A 12118-nucleotide genomic window follows, 5' to 3' on the forward strand; every position below is an offset into this window, starting at 1 on the left:
TTATTTATTACCGACAGAATTTCGACTTATAGGTATTTTTGACAGTTCAACCACTTTTTTATTCGAAATTTTTAATCAGTGATTTTAGTTTCAAACTAAAAACTTCTGAACGACAACTAGTGAATCAATATGATTTCATAGCGAAAACATCAAATATCTTCACAATGGTAAGATTATATTAATATATAAGCCCATGTCCAACGATAGCAAAAATGTTTTTCAATTTGGCTTGATTCCATCACTAGTTCAGGGTCTAAGCTACTCGGTAATAGAGCGACAAAAAATCCACAACAAATCCAGTTGAAATCTTACATGAATGGACGAATTTCCTCTACACCACAAGAATAAAGGAGTAAAGGATAAAACTAGTCGTCGACAGTGGCGAAGCCAGAAACTTTTATGAGTGGGGGCATCTCTTTGTTATTGGTAATAAAAGAATTCCACAGTACACGATCAAGCTAGAATCGAAAAGCAAATTCTTAACAAGATTTTATTTACAGTTTAGATATTTCGTGGTAATTTTGATGTATAACAATCAATCTCTAATTTTCTCAATATGGATCAAGGATCTTTCCTCCAACTGCATTCCCAAAATATACTGAAATAAAAAACAAAGGACGGGATGAAGAGATAATGGTGAAGATTAAGAAGAACGATGCTAGATGATGAAGAGGAAGTGATCGTAATTGAAGAAAATATGAAGATTAAGTTTTCTTTCTAATAACATGTTTACTAGAGCAAAAGTCTAAAAAAGACAATTTTGAAATTCAAAATACAAGTCACCGAAAAATCAGACAAAATCAAAATTAAGGGGGACGTTTAGAAAACTCATCATCTCTACGAGGTCATTTTATTTAGTTGGTCACTTTGAGGAGGTCAAAATTGAGTTATTCAATTAATAAGAACCAATTTTAAGCCAAGCATGACCTTTATAATGTATTTTTAATAGTCATCTTAAACCAAACAATAATTTCAACTATAGTAGATATTTTAGAAAAAAAAGTGTAAGTAGTAGAAATTTTCTAGAAAAAAAGAATGTTGTGTGTGGGACTCGATCCCTTGACCTCAAGGTTGAAACATAATCGCTTCACCAACTAAGCTAGGGAAGAACTGTGTTTGAAAAATGGAAATATTTATATATATAAATATAGATATATGTATCTAATATAGTGGCATATGTCGCATAACATTAACGAGCCACGTTAGGGTCGTGGGGGCCTGCGCCCCCATGGACCCCTATGTGGGCTCGCCCCTGGTCGTCGACATGGATTCCAACCGCCTGAATTTCTGTGCATTTTATCGTTGTTGTAACCTTTGTCCAAGTGTGACTGTGAATATTTCTCCAACAACTAAAGAAGGGACAGGAGAAGGGAAATGTAGGAAAAAAAATCATTTACTCGGACAATACTTGGATTGACTATTAATAAGGGGTAATTTTTCAATTTACACATTATAAAAGGTTTAAAAGAGATTGGGCACAAAATAAGGGGCTAAATAGGAATTAGCCCAAACACTAGAGACGAGGAAAAACGACCAAAACACGGCAACACCAACACGACACGGTATTTTTGTTAGATTTTAGTAGGACTTTTTTGCGGCATCCACGTCATCTTCCCCTTCGTCATCAACATGACTGCTTCCTATTTCTTACTTAGAGCAGCTCCAACGTGATGGGGGCTGGGGCTCCCAATTTGAATTTGGGAGCCCCAGCCCCCAGCCTCATCCCTCCAACCCGGGAGCCCCGGGGCTGGGCTCCCGGTGGGGCTGGGAGCCCCAAGCTCCCAGGCTCCCAAGTGGGAGCCCGGGCTGGGGGCTCCCAGCCCCAATATTCTTCCCGTTGGGAACTCCCAACGGCTAGTTGGGAGCTCCCAACGGGAATATTAAAGGGGATCCACCCCAATTTTTTTTTAAATTCAATTCTCTCTCTCTATTTTATCTCTCTCTCTATCTATTTCATATTTTCATCTCCTCTCTCTCTATCAATTTCTCCTCCATTAATTTTTTTTTTCAATGGATCCAAATGCCAATTTACATAATTTAGGCTATGTGGAAATGTTGAAATTCAAATTCCCCCCATTTTTTTAAAAATTTGAAATTTAATATATTAGAGCCAAAATTTAAAACACAACCCTCACACACATACACCACACATGTGCATATTTTGGATTTAGGAGCCCCTCTTGGGAGCCCCTCTTGGGAGCCCAACGTTGGAGTTGCTCTAAGCCGCGGGACTCCCAAAATTCAGGGGCTCCCAAAATTGGGAGCCCAAGCCCCACGTTGGAGTTACTCTTACAAAACTCGTTATATCTTCTCACTTCCCCTTCAATCAATCTCTCTCTCTAACTTTCTCTCTCTATACATACCAAGAAACTAACGACTTTTTTTAGTGAGAGAAACAGATATTTTCTAGAGAGAGAAAGAGAGAATTTTACTCAACATGGCAGACAGAGTTCATCCCAAAGAATCATCTTCTGATGATCGTCAACCACAAACTCCTTCCCCTCCGACAGGTACTTACGTTGTTCAAATCCCAAAAGATCAAATTTACAGAGTTCCTCCACCGGAAAATACACACCGATACCAAAACTACACTCACCGGAAAAACCGCCGGAACCCATGTTGCTGTTGTCTTTGTTGGATTCTCAGCATCATCATTCTTCTAATTATTCTCATCGCTATTTCCGCTGCCATATTCTACTTTCTTGTTAAACCTAAAATCCCAAATTACTCAGTTGATAATCTATCAATCAAAGGAATTAACCTAGATTCATCTTCAGATTTAACACTCTCGCCGGAATTTGACGTCACAGTTAGGGCAGAAAACCCTAATAACAGAATTGGTATTTATTATGTGAAAGGAAGTTCAGTAGTTGTTTCTTACTCTGATATCAACTTCTGTTCCGGTGATTTGCCGGTTTTTTATCAACCGACGAACAATGTCACCGTTTTTCAAATGGCATTGATAGGTTCAAATGTGAAATTAACGACTGTAAATTATGAAGGTTTATTAGGGCAACAGAAGAATGGTAAGATTCCGATTGAACTTGATTTGAAAGTTCCGGTGAAGATTAAAGTTGGATCCATTAAAACTTGGAAGATCATTGTTAAAGTTAAGTGTGAGATAATTGTGAACAAGTTAGCTTCTGATTCAGAGATTGTTTCTAGGGATTGTAGAGTTAATGTGAAGCCTTGGTAGGATTTGATTTTAATTTAAGATTTCAATGGGGGGCAAATTTGGAAGAATTAGGGTTTGGTTTCTTGTAATGAAATAAAGATTGAGTTTTTTTTTTTTTAAAAAAGATTGTATACATATATAGAGATATGATATAGAAATTTGTAGGAAAAAAGAGGTTTATACTACATCATAATTTTGAAATAAATTCATTCGAGTTGTTTCTTCTTTGATTAATTATCGTGTTTTTTTCTATATTTTCCATTGGTTGGATCTAAATCATCCGAATATGAATTGTCTCAATCAAATAAATGAAATCGTTGTATGAAATGCACCTAACATCAATTCAAATTAGTCATTCATCCGAATGTGACTAGGATATCATGAGTGAGATACCTAAAATTAATTCAAATAAGTCATTCATATAAGTCGGATACACGACTCATATATTACAGAGTGAGATACCTAAAATCAATTTAAATAAGTAATTCATATAAGTCAGATACACAGACTCAAATATTACAGAATGAGATATCACGAGTAAGAGATCCAACTTAGAAAAGTAAGAAGGTTTGTTATTTCAAGTTTAGATGATATTCAATTTGACTATTTGCTTGATTATTGGTGCCGGTAGGTAGGGAAAGCTGAAAGTTGGTTATCTAACTTAATTTGAATTGTTTAGTTTTTATTTTACTAGTTTTGATTGAATATTGACACAATTCATGAATTTGATTAACATTTCTATTTTATTGAATTTCACTAGATTTAATGTAAGTCCATTTTGTGATATTTTGCTTGGAGATCATGGTACCCATGTTTAGTTCGATTACTTATAATTTATATACGAAAAGTAAGAAAACTTCAAAATTTTTTTGGATCATACCTTATAAAAAACACATGTAATTTACATCCGATGAATCATGAAAAGATAAGAGAAACATGTATGTCTCTCCACTCGAAAAACTAGGTCATCAAGCTTATCGTTTCAAAAGAAAAAAATGAAAATATAACTGCAACAAAAAAAATGAAAAATATAGAACTTGTAGAGCTTAAGGAAATAAACAAAAAACCTCTAGTCTTGAACACTCAACTAGAAACCAACTTTACTCAACTATCTTCTTTTGAATGGTCCCTGTCAGAAGCTATTGAGCTAGAATTGGAGCTAGCTTAGACTTTAAGATCCTTCTGTCTTGTTTCTTACACTTGATGTTCTCAAATTCTTTCTTTGGGTGCAAGGCTTGATTCATCATCTACATTTGTGTCAGTCGGCCGAAAACTGCATGTTTCTGTAAACCCATTTTCGACTTCTTTGACGGGTTTCAATTCCTTTGTCGAAACTTCATCTGACCCACTTCCAAATTCAGATTGTTTAGGCAAGTTTTCGATGTTAAATCCTGAAAGCTTCTTTGGAGATGAATTGGTCTCTCCTACAAAACTTTCTTCATTGTCTTGTAAATCAGAGTGGGCATCCATTGAGTAATAATTCCACTCGATCCCTCCTTTATCGTCAACTTTTTCGGGCAAGGAAGGTTTATCATTACCATTTGTTATAGAAAGTTCAAATGAAGGTCTGGCTTCAAGTCCAGGAAGCTCCAAAACTACATGATCTTCATTTGATAGCCACAGTTCACTAAGCTCACCCTCGCCCGTCGAATCTTCCAATATTGAATCAAGCTTCATTAGATTTTTATTTTGGTCGCGTAAATCAAACTTGAAAGACCCAAGTCTAGGTTGTTTCATTTTCGATTTCCCTCGGATTGATACCGATTGATCTCGAATTTCCTCTTGGTTTAGAGTAGTACAAGCTAAATCATTATTGAGATATTTTCCTTGAAGATTTGAATCTGGGTAAATTACCTTGAATTCAGATGACCCAACTTCAATTTCCTCCATTAATGGTACACCGTGACTCCATTCAATATAGCTATTTATCTCAACTTCAGAATCGGAATCAGAAAAAGAATCAGAAGAAGAATCTGACTCAATGTACCCAGTAGAACTTGATTCGAATACTTGTGATTTCGAACAACTCGCCTCAAACTCTGACAGCACTTCTCTGTTTTCTTTCCAATCAATTCTCATCAATTCCATTTCTCTGAAGTTATCTTCTTTAAGCTCAAAGCTAGATATCAGTTCACTTTCTCGAGCTAATTCTTCTTGTTCAATGACATCTCGACGTTGTGGGTTTGTAACTAAAGAAAGTAATTCAGTCTCACTCAGCTTATTGTCACTAAGTTGTCGAGAAGAAATATCGATGGACTTTCTTTTAGGTATGAAATCTAAAGGTACCGAATCAGGACGTTCGGGTTCTACCATTCGAGGTAGAGTATAATTGTAATACAACTTCTCCGAATCTCCTAGATTTAGACGTTCGATTTGTTCTTGGTTGCTTTCTAGATTAAAACTTAGAAGATCAATCAAACTCATCTTGTTTTCATCTTTAGTCCAAGTGAGTAGGAACTCGCCTCCACCTTCTTCCGCTACTAGATTCCAATCTACTTCTTCTTCATCGTCGTCATCTTCCTCTTCTGAATCAATAATGCTACTATTTGTCGAGCTCTTTGACTTCTCTAATATCAAATTAGTGGGAGCTAAAAGAGCAAACTGAGAAGGTTGAGTAGCTAAGAGTGGTTGAAGCTCTTCAAGCATTGTATTGAGATCTTCCACCGAAGGATCTGAAGAATAACTTTCTGTCTGATTAGAACATCTAGAATCAGAAAATCGGTCACTATTTTCATTATCGATCCAAAACGAAGAATCTAGTGAATATCCCAGTAAACCCTCCATTTCAATATCCTCAACTTTCTTCTTACCCTTAGAAATTTGAACTCCAATGTCGTTTTCACAAGTACTACTACATGTACTACTTTCGATCAGTGGTCTCGCTTCCTTGAATTCTCTCTTCCCGACCAATTCGATATCACTCAATTCTGCATTTCTGTCATGGGTTTCTTGCCTTTTTCCATGAACTTCCTCATTCATAGTAGTTCTATTACAGATCAAGTTATCAACTTCGCATCCTACGAAAACCCATTCATTTTCATCTTCTATGATCACTTCATTAGTTTCTCTCATAGTACCCGAATTGTTTTCTTCCAAAATAATCTCGTCTTTCTCCGATACACTATTACTTTTCCCAAACTCATTAGAGAGCAAAGAAGAGGGTTCATGTTGAGTGTTTATACTCTTCCTTTCTTCCTCCTCTACCACCACTTTCTCCTCCTCTTCTTTTGCTTCTTCTACTTCGAATTCGGGTATATAATTCGGATTTCCCAAGCTCAAAAGTGTTCCAAGAAGAAGAAGAGTGGAAACAAGAATAGGTGAAGAAGTAACCAAGAAATGAAACACAAAATAAGGAAGACATTTATAAAGAAGAAACAAAGAAAACAGAATAACCATAACAAAAGGATGACTACTAACCAATTTATAGCATGTTTTGATTGAAAAGATCAAACCTTTTCTGACAGAGATCCTATTCTCCATTTCTTTATAGTCTTTAGTTCTTTAGAAACATACAAACTAATGAAATTGAGGTCACTGAAGAAATAAGACTAAATTAAGGAAGTAATCAAGAGAATTGTTAGAAGATGTATTGATCAAAAAAAAGAAGAGATGATGGGAGAAGCATTGAGTGGCTTCTTCTTCTCCTTCTGTTTTTTGCTTTTTTTATGTTCTTGAAATCATTGGTTTTGAGGTGGGAGAAGACAAAAGTAAAAGAGAAAAGGAAAAGAAAAAATGATTATAAGATTGTTTTTTGTTTTCTTTACTAGTTATATGTGATTACTCTTCATTCTTTCTTTGCTTTAATGTTTTTGATTCTTGGTGGGTCAGGGGCCAGGGGGTCTCAGGTGCACATGATGACATGAACTAGGAATTGAAGCTAACTTTCATAGGGTGATCACATGTATTTTTCTATGGTGGAAAGATCAGAGTTCGAATCTTACCATTTGTGAAAAAAGAAAACAAGAATTTAGATTTTTATGGAAAAGGCTAGTTTATATAGGTAATCTTATGGATGAAAGAATGAAGACATGGGATAAGAAGCCTGTGCTCGAAAATGTTTAACCTATTTGACTTCTTATAAAGAGAACCATTGGTAGGTTAACTCTAGCCAATCTCGAATAAGTCAATTAGGGGTCCACCTTTAGGTCATGGGTCTTGTAGAAATTGGACGCGTCGATGGACTAGCCCAACTGCAATACTAATTGGTTTAAATTTGCAGTCTTTGGAAGACGTTATACCGCTTTACATTCCCAAAAATCATCATTTTTACCAAAGTAATTGCCTTCTAATTGTACATTTGTGCCACATTAGAAATCTATAATGGTCAAGAAAAACTTTGCTACTAGATTGGGCTTGGACTTTGTGAAGATTACAATCTCTGCCTATAGGAAACTTGGGCTTTGTTATCCTGGTGGTGCTTATAAACATTCATAATATCTCCCTTAGCTGCCCACCAGTTAACTGATCTATAGTCCAGCTCATGAGTTACTTCACCGTCACCAGGAGGGAAGTTTTATATACACTTACCATTTATACCTGCCACACTCGCATCTCTTTTGAGTTTAACTACAAATACCTTAGATGTGAGTGTATATGTCAAAAGGGTGGGTGCATTATACCTAACTACTGGAATTTTATTTAGTTTCATTGTTATGAAATTAAATCTAACTACGGGAATTTTATTTAGTTTTATTTGATAGTAAAGAAGTTCCATCATGGAGAGATCAATTAACAATAAGAGCATTTATAGTTTGTTTGATTCTTGGAGTTTTATTTAGTTTCATTGTTATGAAATTAAATCTAACTACTGGAATTATACCTTCATTGAATGTTTCTGCTTGATTATTAGGGTTTTTTCTTCGTTAAAACTTGGTCTAAGTTTCTTGAAAGATCTGGAATGTTAAAACAACCTTTTACTAGACAAAAAAAACACTGTTATTCAGACTTGCGTTGTTGCTTCTTTTGGAATCGCATTTAGTAATTACTCGCAAAAGATGAACAGTAGAAAATGATTGTGATTACGGTGATGGGGGTTCTGGGATTCAGTGTCGGCAGTTTTTCTATGATGGTAGCGGTTTTCCGGTGATGGCGGCGGTTTTCCGGTGACGATTTTCTGGTGATGGCGACGGTTTTACGGTGGTTTTTCCAGGAACAGCGGCGGTTTCCAGTGACGGCGAAACCAGTTATTTTGGCGTCCTTTGAGTTTATTTGTATTATATAGTATAATAATTTCGTTATTGTCAGACCTTTAGGGTCCCCTTTCACGGATCTTTAGGATCCTTTTGTCAGACCTTTAGGGTCTCTTTTCTCGGATCTTTAGGATCCCTTGTGTCTGTGTCTAGTCCAATTTCTTTCCCTTCACGAGACACTTTGCATTTAAAGATATGTAACTCTCATGAAGTCTTCAGAGGAGAGAAATAACAATTATCATCCTTGTATCATTGTGATTTTATCACTTATTAATGGATATGTTTCCCTTGGATTCAAAAAAACAAAAAACGGGTGGGTGCATTTAAAACTTCCCTTCATCCACCAAAATCCCAAACCAAATGGTGGGGTTGTTTTCTGGTTGGTTCTTACTAAGTTTGGCGAACTACCTTCACCTTGTATAAGAAATTGAAGAAAAACTTAATAATAAAAACTAGGGATTTTCTTGGGGTACCTAGAGCTTTCACTTTTGAACTACAAATTCAAGACCTAAGATGGAACTTTTTTTTTGTTGAACACTGTTGATTGAACTTAATGAACAAAAGAACTATTCATATAAGGATTATTTCCCAAATGGTCCCCAACTTTGTGACCAGCTTCCTGCCTGACCCCCTACTTTAGCAAAAATACATATATGGTTTCCTTTTTCAGTTACCGTTAACTTTTCGTTAACCAGTCATCATTTTTCTCTCTTCCATCTCATTACCTCTCTCTGCCACCTCACATTATCGCCAACTCATCATCTTCTCCGGCGAAGGTCGCCGGCCGGTGACCTTCAAACATTGAATTTTTTTTTTAATTTTATTTTCTCTCTCCTCTCTCTCTCTCTAATTTTTTTTTTCTTACCTCTCTCTCTAGAACAGATCTAGAGAGAGGTCTGTTCGTGATGGAACACGAACAGATCTGTTCGTGTCATCACGAACTGAGTATGTTCATGATGGAACACGAACAGATCTGTTCGTGTTCCATCGCGAACAAACCTCTCTCTCTCTAGAACAGTTCTAGAGAGAGAGAGGTAAAGAAAAAAAATTAGAAAGAGGAGAGAGAAAATAATTTTTTTTTTTTTTAAAATGTTTGAAGGTCGTCGGCCGGAAAAATGGTCGGCCAGCGATCTTCGCCGGAGGAGATGATGAGTTGGCGATAACGTGAGGTGGCAGAGAGAGGTAATGAGATGGAAGAGAGAGAAATAATGACTGGTTAACGGAAAGTTAACGGTAACTGAAAAAGGGGGCCATATGAGTATTTTTTGCTAAAGTAGGGGGCCAGGCAGGAAGCTGGTCACAAAATTGGAGGTCATTTGAAAAATAACCCTTCATATAATCACAACTATACAAGTAGGAATTATTTTTTGTCGACGCGGAGGATCTACTTCATTATTATTTATTATTTTTTGTTTCAAAATTTGTAAAAAAACATATTGACTACAAAAATCAGATCTGTTCTATAGTTGTTGTATCAATAGAATCATTCTATAATTTAACCAACCACCGATAAATTTTTTCAATCTCCCACCAGTCTCGTACTCTTGAAGATTATCTCTAACTACTTCTCTTCAAAGTCATCAACTTTTCAATTTTGCCGCGGTGTTCCTTCCCCAATTAATTTCGATTATCTTCAACTAATGTACGATTATCTTCACAATTGCTAAGGTGATGAATTGATGATGAGAATTACAAATTATCCCAAACTAATCAAAGTCCATTGACCATTTGACCTTCTCCATTAGCTCCGTCTTCGTTACCCTCCTTCCACTATCTCTCAGTCTTTCTGGTCCATCCAGAGGAGGAGCTAGCAATTTTTTGTACGAATTTTTGGGCTTATAATCCAAAAAACGGCCCTAATAGGACTTTTAGTCCTCTCTAATCCTATAAAGGGTTTCAAAACCAAAAAAATAATACAAATGGATATCTAGTCCATTTGGTGTCATCTAGAGAGAAAACACAAATCCCTAGAATACTAAATAATTTATAATACCTAAACTAACCTTCCATATATATAAGATCTAATTTAAGCTCAAATCAACCAATATTCGTTTCCCTTTTTTATCTCCCTGTTTCTCTCTCCAATTACCGACTCTAAAGGAAGAAAGAAATCATTATCTTCCTTAAATTTGTAACCGAAACCTTCTCGTCCTATCTTTCTCTCTCTCTACATCTTCATCTTCTGAAACTATCCTCCATTAAAACAAAAAACTTTGTAACCGAAACCTTCTCGTCCTATCTTTCTCTCTCTCTACATCTTCATCTTCTGAAACTATCCTCCATTAAAACAGAAAATTGAGTTTCTAAGTTCAGGTAAAACTCAAACCAAATTTTATGTTTTCTGAATATGTTTCGATTGAAAATCTTCCATTAACTTGTTTCATTATCATTAGAGCTATTCAAAATCATCATCTTCATTGTTAGTCAGGTAAACAATTTTCTTATTTGATGATTCTGTTTCAGATCAAGAAAGTTATTATTGTCTTTCTCTCTCTAAAGTTTGTATTAATGATCACGATCTTCATGAGATTAATACTTCATTTTTAAATCTTACAAATCGAGTTCACTTATTGTTTGCAATCAATCGTCATATCAGTTATCAATAGATTTGGAGTTTATGCAAAGTATGATATTAAAATTTTCTCCAGATCTGATTTTTTTCCGTACAGATTGATGAAACGTGATTCTTTCGCATGGTTACTCATAACAGAATTAACATTATATATACTTTAGAATAAATTACCATAATGTAGCGTAAATTATATAAACTTTTCCCTGCGATGTTTATCAAATTGAGAACATGATATATGTTCTGGTTCTGCAAATTTTTCACGAATAACATTAACATTATATTATTTTGTGTAAATCATACGTAATTTATGGAACATTATGTATGATTTAATATCAAAACAGTTCTCGTTTCATTATTATAACATCTTTGATTTACATATGTAAATCCTGTGTATTTTTCTGTAAAGTACATGTAATTTATTCAAATGTTCATATAATTTACTGCAAATAATATACTTGTATATATAATTTATTTGAATTAATCTATCTCACTTTGTTATCACAGATGGAGTTCCAGGAAGAATCATCAAATCAAAATAAGGAAATCAAACTGAAATCAGATGGTTGGGATAAGATATTTACAGAACTAGGACAGTTATTTCCTGGGGGTGCAAAAGCTTTTCGATATGCTCTTAGGCAATATAGTATCAACACCGGACATGATTTCAAATTCATAAAGAATGATTATAAGCGTGTTACTGCTGTGTGTCCTGTTGAAGATTGCAAATGGATAGTGCATGGATGGGCACCATTGAAATGCGATTCCATGTTCATATTGAAAGACATGGAAAGGGAAACATGATTTCATTATTTGTGATAAATGTCTCATTATTTTTCATAAAGTTTGCATAATTTATTGTAAATTATACATAATAACGTATTTACAGTTTAGGTATATAACGTTTAAAATTATACTTTATCATTAGTATATCAGAATTTGTTGTACATCATTAAATCCCATTGTAAAACATACTTATTGTATATCAGTATACAATATAAATTCTTTCATATAAATGACCACTATCAGAAATTACAAGGTTTGATCAATTAAAAACTTTTAAATTTTTGCTGTTATCATTGGTTATTTATCAAAAATTACCGAATCCTGTGGTAAATCACGGATACTTGTGAATAAATTATACATACTTTACAGTAGTTTAAGTTATACCAGACAGAAATTGAC

The 12118-nt window shown here is 34.9% G+C and overlaps 1 protein-coding gene across 1 annotated transcript; it reads left to right on the top strand.

Moving 5' to 3' along the window:
* The first annotated feature begins 2336 nt into the window (after positions 1-2336).
* Positions 2337-3380, top strand: LOC147558836 (NDR1/HIN1-like protein 13). Its single transcript, XM_086660543.1, has one exon. The coding sequence runs from the start codon at positions 2438-2440 to the stop codon at positions 3194-3196; it is 759 nt and encodes a 252-aa protein (XP_086516669.1). The 5' UTR covers positions 2337-2437; the 3' UTR covers positions 3197-3380.
* The last annotated feature ends 8738 nt before the right edge of the window (positions 3381-12118 follow it).

The sequence above is a fragment of the Eschscholzia californica genome, unplaced genomic scaffold (assembly GCF_041429995.1).
Source record: "Eschscholzia californica isolate CP2 unplaced genomic scaffold, dmEscCali1.0.p SCAF_2, whole genome shotgun sequence".
Classification (NCBI taxonomy): Eukaryota; Viridiplantae; Streptophyta; class Magnoliopsida; order Ranunculales; family Papaveraceae; genus Eschscholzia; species Eschscholzia californica.